Source organism: Fukomys damarensis, unplaced genomic scaffold (genome assembly GCF_012274545.1).
Source record: "Fukomys damarensis isolate Sample0158 unplaced genomic scaffold, DMR_v1.0_HiC HiC_scaffold_23, whole genome shotgun sequence".
Taxonomy (NCBI): domain Eukaryota; kingdom Metazoa; phylum Chordata; class Mammalia; order Rodentia; family Bathyergidae; genus Fukomys; species Fukomys damarensis.
This window is the reverse complement of record NW_022900935.1, coordinates 59,828,447-59,839,597: the sequence shown is the minus strand read 5'-3', so window position 1 is coordinate 59,839,597 and position 11,151 is coordinate 59,828,447. Positions and strand designations below refer to the sequence as shown.

Sequence of the window (11,151 nt, the reverse complement as noted above, 5' to 3'; positions counted from 1 at the left end):
TAAATGTGGAATTATCTCAAAATTAGTGTTTAGATGACTGTACTTACAGATGAATATTTGTGGGCAGAATCCAATGCTGTCTGAACCCATCTGGGATCTATCTCAGCAGGTTTAAACAGACACTACAGAGCCACCTTTGATCTGGCACCTTGAGTTTTATTTAAAAACTAAATCTGACATTTGATACTAGTATTTTTATTAACATTGGAATGTTTTGTCCTGAACTTTTTTCAGTGTAATCAGAGAATAAAGATAAAATAGAACCATACCGATTTGTACTTTTGGAAGATTTCACGTAATTAAACATAGATTTAAATGTGAAGGAATTTTATTTGTTTGTTTTTTGTTTTTTGAGACAGGGTCTTACTGTGTAGTTGAGACTGACCTGGAACTCACTGTGTAGCCCAGGCTGGTCTCGAACTCACAGTGATCCTCCTGCCTCAGCCTCCCAAGTGCTGGGATTACAGGCTTGCACCGCCACACCCAGTCCTTAAGGAATTTTAAATAGATGTTTAACTATGGAAATTCTTAAACTAGAAATTCCATTCAACGCACCTGTTCCGCCTCTGGGTCTCCTTCCCAAAAAGAGTTAAAGACCGCCATAATGAAATGCACATGCCCTTGTTTTTTGTTTGTTTCATTTTGAGACAGGGTCTCTAAAAAATCTTTCTTAAATGGAAATGGGATCAAAGATGGAAAGAATGGGTTAAAAAAGGAATTATGTACATGTTAACACCACACAAGGAATGTAAACATTACTGCAAACGTGTACAAATAAAAAATTTTAAAATAGAGGTTTATTAGGTTTAAGTTAAACAAAAAGGAAAGGAGACCTGCCTGCCTCCCTGTTAGAAAGTGTCGTGAGTAGTGTGCATACACTGTTGAAAGTTGGAGGTTAGGTGTTTCCTGTTCATATGGGTGACAGGTCTCCCTCCCTTACGCACTGCTAGGTACATAGTGAGGTATATTTGAGTGTTTGGATGTTAGTGACTTGAAAGCAGTTTGTTCCAATGCCTTTAGGGCCCTTCATGATCTTTGCTAAGTACCAGCTTATCTTCAGAACACCCTTAATTGCAACATTAGCTGTGTTCACATGCTTTCTTCTAATGCCAGATTGCACACGCCCGGAGGCAGTTTATAGTTCCTAAAAACATGTTTTATCGTATTTCTTGAGTTTCCCTCACTGTAGGGTTTGGCTGGAGATGTACAACTCCAGGCTTGAGTTCTCTGGGATCCATAGTTCTTTTGACAAGTGCTGCTCACAGCCTGGGGATTTAGCTCAGTGGTTCCGCCACCTGCCTCAAAAGCGCAAGGTACTGTGTTCCATCCCCAGTACCAAAAAAACAAAACAAAGACAATTGCTGCTCAAGAGCTTCTCTTCCCAGGACCAGGAATGTTGCCTTTGAGTTGGCTGTGGAATGAGCTCCAGAGCCCAGGCATCTGGTCTACCGCCACTCATCTGGAACCCACCCTAGGCTCAACCAGCCGATGCCTGGCTGCCCAGGGACCAGGCTGGCAATCCCTTCTGCACTTGCCTCACCCTCCCCAGGCCTTGGTACTGGCTAAGCCAGGCCATTTTTCCCTATCTACTTGGGGGTCTGGATGAGGTGCAGATGCAGCACATTCTCCACCAGGTACTCAGAGTTGCACCGCTGCAGGTCCGCGTGTGCCAGAAAGTCACCAACCTCCTCGCTGCTCTGGTGGAAGCCATAGGTGTGGCGGACCAAGAGGCGGCCCTGCTGGTGGGCTCCCAGCAGCACAGTCTTCTGGAAGCTCGTGCCCTCTCGCACGCACAGGACTAGCTTCAGCTGGCAGTCCTAATTCCCAGGTCTATTGTTTGTTTGGTTTTTTTTGGTACCAGGGATTGAACTCGGGTCTTTGAGCTTGCAAGGCAGGCCACCGAACCGCTGAGCTAAATCCCTGGTATTGTTTGGTTTTTTGAGACAAGTCTTGCTGAGTAATTCAGGCTGTAGCCCAGGCCTCCAGCTTGCAGGGATCCTTCTCCCTCAGGCTCCCGAGTGCTGGCATCAAAGGGGACCCTCATGTCTGGCCCTGTGGTGCTGTTGGTGACATCTCTTGCTCCCCCAGGCTGGCTCAGAGACGCCTGCCTCACTGACCCACCCCGGCCGCTGACACTGGCACCACTCAGGAAGGAATCACCCCACCAAGAAGGATCCTTGGCCGGGCTGTCTGTGCCCAGTGATGACGGCCCTGTCCCTGCCATCACCTGTGCCCATTGGGCTGCTGCCACTTCCCTGTCCACTCTGTGGCAGTACTGACATCTGTTGAGTGAGCTGTGCGTGCTCAGACCCTGGCTCTCACATCACAGAGCCTAACCCTACTGCCTGCATTAGAAGGTTGTCCATGGGGTGCAGGGGATCTCAGGGACCCCACACCCTACAGGACAGCACCACCATCCTGGCCTCAGAGGCACCTCCTGTGCACAGCGCTTCTTGTCTCAGCCTTGCCAGGTCACTGGGGTCCTCACAGGCCATGCAGGAAAGCAGCACCTCTGAAGGCACCACTGGGATTCCTGCAGGTCACCTGCGCGTCCCCAGAACAGGGCTCCGCAAGGATGGGCCCATGGGTAGAGCCACAGGGCTGGCCGAAGGCTGCAGGCAGAGGTGAGCTGATCATGCTCCTTCCACTGACTCCTGATCCCAAAGCCTCAGCGCTCTGCTCAGGCCAGGAGAGCCTTGGCTGAAGACGAAGTGCTCTGTCTGGAGGGTACTCGGCTTTCCAGTAAGATACGCGTCCCTCAAAGCCAAGTGTAGGTACAGGGTAGGGAGCCTCGCTTCCCTGCAGGCACAGGTGGTCTTTCCCTCCCCTAGAAGGGGGCTGTGCCTCAAATTCACTCCTGGCTTCAGGGTACAGGGAGGTGGCAGCCTGGGGAGTCTGTGCTACTTGTGCTTTCCCGGCTGGGGTCCATCTGCCATGGGGCCTTGACCTGAGGCGCTAGCGCCTGCCCTGGACCCACTGTGCTTCCCAGGAAGCTCAGACACTCGCAGGATCTGGGTGTGGCCACCAGGGGGCAGCAAGTGCCAAGGTGGGGTTTGGGGTCAAGGTGAGTTGGCTCCATCCCCGGACACGCGTTCTGATTTAGGCCAGGGAACACCCAACATACCCAGGGGTGGCTGTGCCCACGGCTCCAGGCTGGGCCTCAGCTCTGACCCAGGTGGTCTCCTGGGAGCCTGTGTCCCAGTGCCCATGGTGGGCTGCTCTGGTCACACTTCCTCCGGGTGAGGGCGCTGCTAGGTATAGATTCCAGCCTCTGCAGAGCCTGCGGGCTGCTGTGTATTTGCCAGGGACGGATGTCCTTGAAGGATGCTCTATTTCAGCATGCCCAGGAAAACAGCAGCCTGGCCAGGCTTTTCCTGGGTGGGAGGGGCAGTGACCCCACCACTGCACAAGGGCTTCCTGCCATCTTCCTGGTCAGCGGTCACTCGGAGTGGCCTCCGGCTCTTCTCACCCCACGTGGCCTCGGTGGGTGCCACCCCTTGACCCTGACCCCTCGGGACCTCAAGGGATCTGAGCCTTGTCCCAAAGTGGCAGCCTCGCCTCTCCCACACGGCACCACTGGCCCAGCCCTTGGGCAGAAGCGTCCTCCCTTACAGCCAGCCAGGGCCTTCAGCGTGTCGGTGCCCATAGAGTCAGCTCCCTGAACCCTCCTGCCCTCCCGGAGTCCTCCCACCCAGGGTGCGGCCGCCCCTGCTGAGCGGGCCAGGCTGCAGGTGCCCTGGACCCGGATTCCGCCTTCCTGCCCTTCACGCCCCCTTGCCCCTGCAGACAGCCCTCAGCCCTGCCCCAGCCGCACTCTTTCTCCATCGCAGCCCCACTCAGCCCGCCAACTTCCCTGCCTCGTCCCGGTGGGACCCACTGGAGCCTCAGTCCCTGGAGCCTTCGCCCCACCCTCTCCTCCCTCCTCCCCACCCCCACTCTGCACTAACGCTCAGTGCGGCTGGAGAATCGTGGGGCAAACAACCTCTTGGAGAGCCGGGAGGAGGCTGTGGAGACCCCCGGGAAAGGCCCTGGTGACCTGGGGCTGAGGACCCGGGAGCATGGGGCTGGAGGGACTGGAGACAGGTACGGTACCCTGAAACGGGGTGCAGGACACAGGCCAGGGACCTGGAGGCTGGGAGGGGGATTTGAAGCTGATAGCGAGTGGGCCGTGAGATGGGGCGCTGAGGGTTATTTAGCTGGAGGCTGGGCCCCATCTGCATCAGGAAATCAGAAGCTAGAAGTTAAAACCTAAACAGGCTTCAAGTATAGTTTGAGGGGAGCAGAACGCAAAGCAGGTGGAGAGCCCTCATCCCAGAATGGCCTCTCCCTACCCCTGGGGACTCAGTTTCCCCATCCGAAAGGAAGCTAGGACCATGCCAGCCTTAGCAGCGCTGCCCTGGGAAGGGATGCTCTTGGCTGAGGAAGAGGGGAACCCAGTAGCCATTCCTGAGAGGAGGGAGCTGCAGCCGCAGAGTGGAGCCGGGCAGCTGCTGGGAGCCACCGCGGTCAGAGTCGCCTGGCACCTTCTTAAAGGCATAGGAGGATGAGGAGCCCAGGGAGCAGCGCAGTCCCCGCCACCAAGGGCTTCTTGCGGCACTTGGGGCGGGGCCGCGCAGGCAGGGGATCTGGAATTTTCTTGTGACAGAGATCACCATGTGGCTGGGCCCCTTCTGGGGGTCTCTGCTGGGAGCAGGGCTGACCAGAAGGACTCAGGGTCAGGCTGGGGCTGCTCCGAGCCCAGCTGGAAAGAGGACTACTGCTCCAGCCCTGTCCTTCTGCCCTTCCTAGCTGGCCGGCCACCCGTGATCCTGCTGCCCACACCCAACGCAAGTGCACGGGGCGAGGAGTTTGAAGGCCCCTGGCCAGAGATCCCAGCCAGGTCACCGTGTGTGGCTGGGGTCATCCCTGTCATCTACTACAGCGTCCTGCTGAGCCTGGGGCTGCCTGGTGAGTGGGGAGGCGCAGTCTGGGGTCTCAGGCTTGGCCGGAAGTCAGGGCCCTCCTGAGGCCCAGGATCACAGATGGGGTCTCCTCTTGCCTCTATGGGGTGTTCTGGATCACTGGGCAGTGAAAAGTAGAGAGGAGTAAAAGTGAGGGACCAGCCCCAGTGCTGCGGCACACACCTGTAATCCCAGCACCCAGAAGGCTGAGGCAGGAGGACTGCCTCAAGTTTGAGACCAGCCTGAGCTACATAGCAAGACCCTGTCTCAAAAGAACAACAAAAAGGGAAGGGGTGGCTGGGCCTGCCTTGGGAATCTCCCCAAGTCTGTAGATAAACCAGGGCCTGTGCTCAGGGAAGCCTCTGCCCCGAGGACACAGAGCACCTGACAGCCACCTGGAGGGGACAGGTGGACAAGGGTGGGGGTTTGGATGGACAGGGCAAGACCGATGTGCTCAGCCTTCTCAGCAAAGTGGGCTGTTTTGGCGGGGTTTTGTTTGTTTTGTGGTGCTGGGGAGGGAACCCAGGGCCTCCTACATGCCGGGCAGGCTCTGAACCACTGAGCCGCCCCAGCCAGCAAGGAGGGTTTTCAGAAGGAGCCGGACAGAGGAGACAAGAAGCCAGCCATGCCAGCACGGGCCGGCGGGGGGGGACCGTAGGACACCTTGGTGGGCAGGCTCTGGGGGCCCCTTCTAAGACCTCTGACCTCTCCCTGTGACCTTGCTGGCCTTCTTCAGTCAACCTGGTGACCACTGTGGCCCTGGCCCGCCTTGCCGCCAGGACCAGGAAGCCCTCCTACCAGTACCTTCTGGCGCTCACAGCCTCGGACATCGTCACCCAGGTGGTCATCGTGTTCGTGGGCTTCCTCCTGGGCAGGCTCTGGGGGCCCCTTCTAAGACCTCTGACCTCTCCCTGTGACCTTGCTGGCCTTCTTCAGTCAACCTGGTGACCACTGTGGCCCTGGCCCGCCTTGCCGCCAGGACCAGGAAGCCCTCCTACCAGTACCTTCTGGCGCTCACAGCCTCGGACATCGTCACCCAGGTGGTCATCGTGTTCGTGGGCTTCCTCCTGCAGGGCGCCGTGCTGGCCCGCCAGGTCCCCCGGGCCGTGGTGCGCACGGCCAACGTCCTGGAGTTTGCTGCCAACCACGCCTCAGTGTGGGTCGCCGTCCTGCTCACGGTGGACCGCTACAAAGCCCTGTGCCACCCCCTGCACCACCGGGCCACCTCGTCCCCCGGCCAGACCCGCCGGGCCATTGCTGTCATGCTCAGCGCGGCGCTGCTGACCGGTGTCCCCTTCTACTGGTGGCCGGATGTGTGGAGGGACGCGGACCCGCCCAGTGCGCTGGACGAGGCCCTCAAGTGGGCGCACTGCCTCCTCGTCTACTTCGGCCCCCTCGGCATCTTCCTGGCGGCCAACTCAGCCATCATCTTCCGGCTCCGAAAGAGGGGCCGGAGCGGGCTGCGGCCTGCGGTGGGCAAGAGCACGGCCATCCTCCTGGGCGTCACCTCGCTCTTCAGCCTCCTCTGGGCCCCGCGGGTCGTTGTCATCCTCTACCACCTGTACGTGGCCCCCGTGCACCGGGACTGGAGGGTGCACCTGGCCTTGGACGTGGCCAACATGGTGGCCATGCTCAACACAGTGGTCAATGTCGGCCTCTGCTGCTTGGTCAGCAAGACCTTCTGGGCCACCGTCCAACAGGTGATCCACAGTGCCCTGCCCTGCACCCCGAGGTCACGGCTGGACGGCACGGTGGGGGACCCTGTGCTGAAGCCCTTAGGACTCCTCAGAGTCGGAACTGTAGGGGAGGGGCCCAGCCAGGGAGTTAGGGGGCTCGGGGCCACGTGTACCGGGACCCGTGTGGTTGTGCCCAACACTCAACGGCACCCTGCTTTGTAATCTGGGGCAGGGGGAGAGGCCCCTCCTTCAGGGCCGGCTCCCAGGTAGAGAGAAGGCTGTAGGTTCACTTCCCCTGCACTAGCGTTTCCTGCGAAAGGGGCCGGGCTCTGCAGCCGCAGGCTGGTGGTAGCCGCTGCTGTGGACGTCCTGTGAGGGGTGTTGGGCCGGCCCAGGATCGGTGCTGACGTCAGTCGAGTGAACCATCTGCAGCCCAGCCCCTTCCCTGCGCCTGCCTGTCTTTCCCGGAATCATCAGCTTCTCTGGCTCCCAGGGGCAATGCTGGGGTTTGGAAGGGACGCTATCTGCAAGCACCCGGGCCTTCTGTGCCCAGGGGGCGCCCCATGTATTTGGCCTAGCGATGGGAGGGGGTGCTTGGCACACCTGAGTCCCAGGGTGTCCCGTGGGGGGTGGCCTCAGAACAGGTCGCGCCCCTGCCTGCCTCTGCTGTCCCAGGGAGACTGAGCTCCCCAGGGCGCAAACATCCAGGTTTGATTTCGTGTCAACCCCTGCCTGGGGCCAGTGTGGGTCTGGCCCAGAGGAGGCTGCAGGTGCTGTTGCCACTGAGGAGAAAGGAAATGGCCTCTCAGCTCAGGACACCGAGGGCAGCCCCAGCCTCCACGCCTCCGCTGAGCCCTCCAAGCCCAGCCCTAGAAGGAAGTTCCTCCGCTGGAGGGTATAGGTGGCTGGTGGTGGCTGTGGCGGGGCTCTGCCCCCACCCAGCCTCTCCAGACCCCTCTCCCCTCGGCTGCAGGCCTGGGGAGGCAGCTGCCAGGGCCTAGCAGATGGGACTCCCACCTGCTCAGCCTTCGGTAAACACATTAGCCGCTGGAGCTGGGGCCCCTTTCTGTTCCCGGTCAGGCTGAGCTGACCTCTTCCCTGGAAGGAGGCCCAGGCCCGCCCCACCCACCCACCAAGTGGTCTGGCAGACAGAGAGCTCATGTGCACCAGGCACACAGTGGTGCAGAATAAACGCCCTGGCTTTCCCGTACCTCTCTGCCTCTCCCCAGAGCAGGGGTAGCCAGGCAATTCCCAGCTCCAGGAACTCGGAAAGGCAAACCTTTGCTCCCACTTGTGCCACAGACACCTGGGGGCCATGACCTGACTGAGTTGACGTCATCCCTGCGTTACATCCAGAAGGGCCACTCCTGACTGGCTGGGGGTGCGCTGCGGCCCCCCGCCTGCTAGAGTGGGGACTGAAGCCTCGTTTGGGCCACGCGTACCTTCCTCTCTTCTGAAATCCTCCACCTTCTGAGGCCCATGGGGCCGAGCTCAGAGAATGGACTGGGACAAAACCATATCGGGACCTTTAAGCCAGCACTTCCACTGCGAGAGCTAGGCTGCCCCCGTGGGAGCCAGGCATGGGGGTCCCCGGCGTGCACGTGCAGGTACAGCCAGGGGCAGAGGACGCACCTGGGCCCTAGGCCCTGCTGATGGAGGAAGGGTGCAAGTACAGCGCCCAGGAAGAAGCCCAGCCCAGCCCCAGTCTGACGGGCTGGTCGGGGCCAAGTCCTCTGTACACAAGGAGGCCCGGGGAAGAAAGCAAAGCGCCTCTGGTGCAGACCGAGGGGGCTTTGGGGGCTTCTCCCTCTCCATGACAGACCTGCGGGGGTCCTGCAGGGGAGCTGAGCAGTGGGTAGGTCTTCATCGGGGGCGAATGCACCAGGGCAAGACCAGGGGGCTTGGCCAATGTCTGCAAGCCTCTAGCTGGCTGGGGGGCTGTCCCAGGGAGACCAGGGCAGAAAGATTTGCTCACCTGTCCCTGAACACTGTGCAGCCAGAAATTAAAAACCTCTGGGGGCAGCGCTTTTGAGGCAAGTAGAATTTTTGTGCAGGTGGGGACTCGAGCCACCAAAACTCCGTGTTAATGCTACTATGGCCTCACTGTACACGCGGACCGGGGCGACACCAGTGTTTCCAAATAGCTGACTGCTGAGCACTGCAAGCATTTCACAGGCTGAGGAAACTGAGGCGTGGGAGGTGAGATGGTGTGCACATCGGCCCAAAGCTGGCCAGGAGCAAGGCCAAGACGCCAGCCAAGCCTGCCGGCTCCTGGTCTGCCCTCCTGGCCTCAGGTGCTCCTGGGCTGTGGCACCCTCAGAAGGCTGTGCCTTGCTTGCAGCTCTCCTGTCCTGGGCTCATCCGATTTGAGGGACCGAGAGCGTGTTTCCTCATGTAATAAATCAGTTGCTATCCGTGGTGGCCTCTACCAGTGTCCCAGACACTTGGGAAGCTGAGATGTGAGGCTCGCTTGAGCCCGGGAGTTCAAGACCATTCTGAGCAACAGAGCAAGACCCCGCCTCAGAATACATAAAATGCATTAGGTAGCATTGCCTTTTTAGTGTTTTTGTAACCTTTTATAAATGAAGCAAGTCACTGAAATGTATTTTAATCTGCTGTCGTTGCTTCCTTTATGCGTTTCATTAAACCCTTAATGGGCTCCTGTCCTTCCCTCCTTCCCCCACCCTCTCGAAGTATCTCACCTAATGGAAATCTGTCTTGAAGTCCCAGGCTCTCTTACAGTTCCCACTGCATGGTGCCTGACTGGTCAGTCATCTTACTGTGTCATTAACCCTTCATCAACACTGGGGATGGTCACTTGTCAAAGGTCTCTCTTTTCTTTACAAGCCTATGGATGACTTTGCTGGTTTGGCAGTTGGGTGACAAATTGTTTTCTAGACTCTGTATATTACTTTTCTAGGGTTGCCATAAAAAAACACTGCAGGCTGTTGGTTTAAACTACAGAAATGTATTTTCTCACTGCTCAGGGGGCCCAAGTCCCAGAACATGGTGTGCGGTGTGACTCCATGAGGCCTCTCCTTGGCCTGCAGATGAGCAGCTGCTTGCTGTGTCCTCCCTGGTGTTTCCTGGTGTCTGCGAATCTCTCCTTATAAGGGTGTCGGTCAGACTGGCTCCACTCTGACAGCCTCCTTTTAACCTAAAGGATTATGACCACATCTAATCACATTTGGGGGATACTAGCAGTTAGAGCTTCAGTGTATGCATTTGGGGGACACAATTCAGCCCATAACACTATGGTTATTTTAAGTTGAAATGTTTGGCAATAAATCCAGTCTTTGGTGAAAGTAACTTTTTGTAGCTTTGCATGGAACAACCTCCACCACGCTCTGCTCCCCGGTTGGTGTGAGACAAGATTCAAAGGCAGTCTTTTCAATTCCATACCAAGGGTGTCTTTTCATTCTGAGGTGCACCCCGTGACTCACTCTCTCTCTCTCCCCCCTTCTCCCTCCCTTCCCCCTCCTCTTATTTTGCAGTACACAGGACAGAATCCAGGGACTTACACTAAGCTGCATACCCAGCCCCCTTTTCAGACAGGGACTCACTAAGATGCTAAATTGCCCAGTCTGGACTTAAACTTGAGATCCCCCTGCCTCAGCCTCCCAGAGTGCTGGGATTATAGGCACACACCACCATGTACCTCTCTTTCTTAAGAGACAGGATCTTGGTGTGTTGTTCAAGCTGGCCCCAAACTCCTGGGCTTAGTGATCTCCCTGGCCTCAGCCTCCCAAGCAGGTGGGGCTGCAGACTCTGTTTTCTCTACCACAGATTGAGCTTCCAGCCTCCTTTCCCCCGTACCTTTCTTGTTTATTCTCAGGCTGGTGTTCTTATTCCATTTCTCAGCATTCCTTGGTTCCCTTTGTTGCCGCCACAACCAACCGAATTTCTCACCGTGAGTTGGCTGTCGAGGTGTGCACGGCTTTCCTGCCTTGCTGTCACAGCCTCCCACACACAGCCTGCTGCCTACCAGCACTTCCTCCTTTTCTCCGGCAGAGAGCAATACCCCACTGCTCCGGAAGGGGTTGCTCTGCCCCTCTGACTTCCATTTACTTGGGTTTCCCTGAGGAGGACCCTGCTCTGTCCCCTGCCTCTTTTGTTTTGGTCTTAGTCCATCTCCTGCTGTTAAAACAAAACACCTGAGACCAACTAATTTATGAAGGAGGGACGTTTTCTGGGTGTGGCACAGGTGTCTGTGGTCTCAGCTATTCAGAAGCTGAGGGAGGAAGATCACAAGTTCAAGCCCAGCCTGGGCAACTAACTTAGCCAGACCCTGCCTCAAAATTAAATCAAAATGTCTGGAGATGAGGATAGAGCTCAGAGTTAGGGCGCTCCTGGGCTCAGTCAGGCTGGGGGCTGGGAAGTCCAAGGATGCAGTGCTGATCTGCTGGGAATCTGGTCAGGACCTCAGCGCCTCATTACCTGTCAGCACAGCCCAGGTCTCCTCTCATAAAGCCACACATGCCCTCCTGAGCTCACCTAATCCTAGGGCCTGCCGAGCTCCCGCCTCTGAGTACCAT

At 57.5% G+C, this 11,151-nt stretch overlaps 1 protein-coding gene across 1 annotated transcript; it reads left to right on the top strand.

The window, feature by feature from the left end:
- The first annotated feature begins 3,311 nt into the window (after positions 1–3,311).
- On the top strand, positions 3,312–10,052 carry LOC104858467 (probable G-protein coupled receptor 142). The gene is given in 5 exon segments (XM_010618717.2): positions 3,312–3,638; positions 3,787–4,027; positions 4,030–4,083; positions 4,789–4,947; positions 5,877–10,052. Coding segments are annotated over 5 exon segments (1,743 nt in total). The 3' UTR covers positions 6,839–10,052.
- The last annotated feature ends 1,099 nt before the right edge of the window (positions 10,053–11,151 follow it).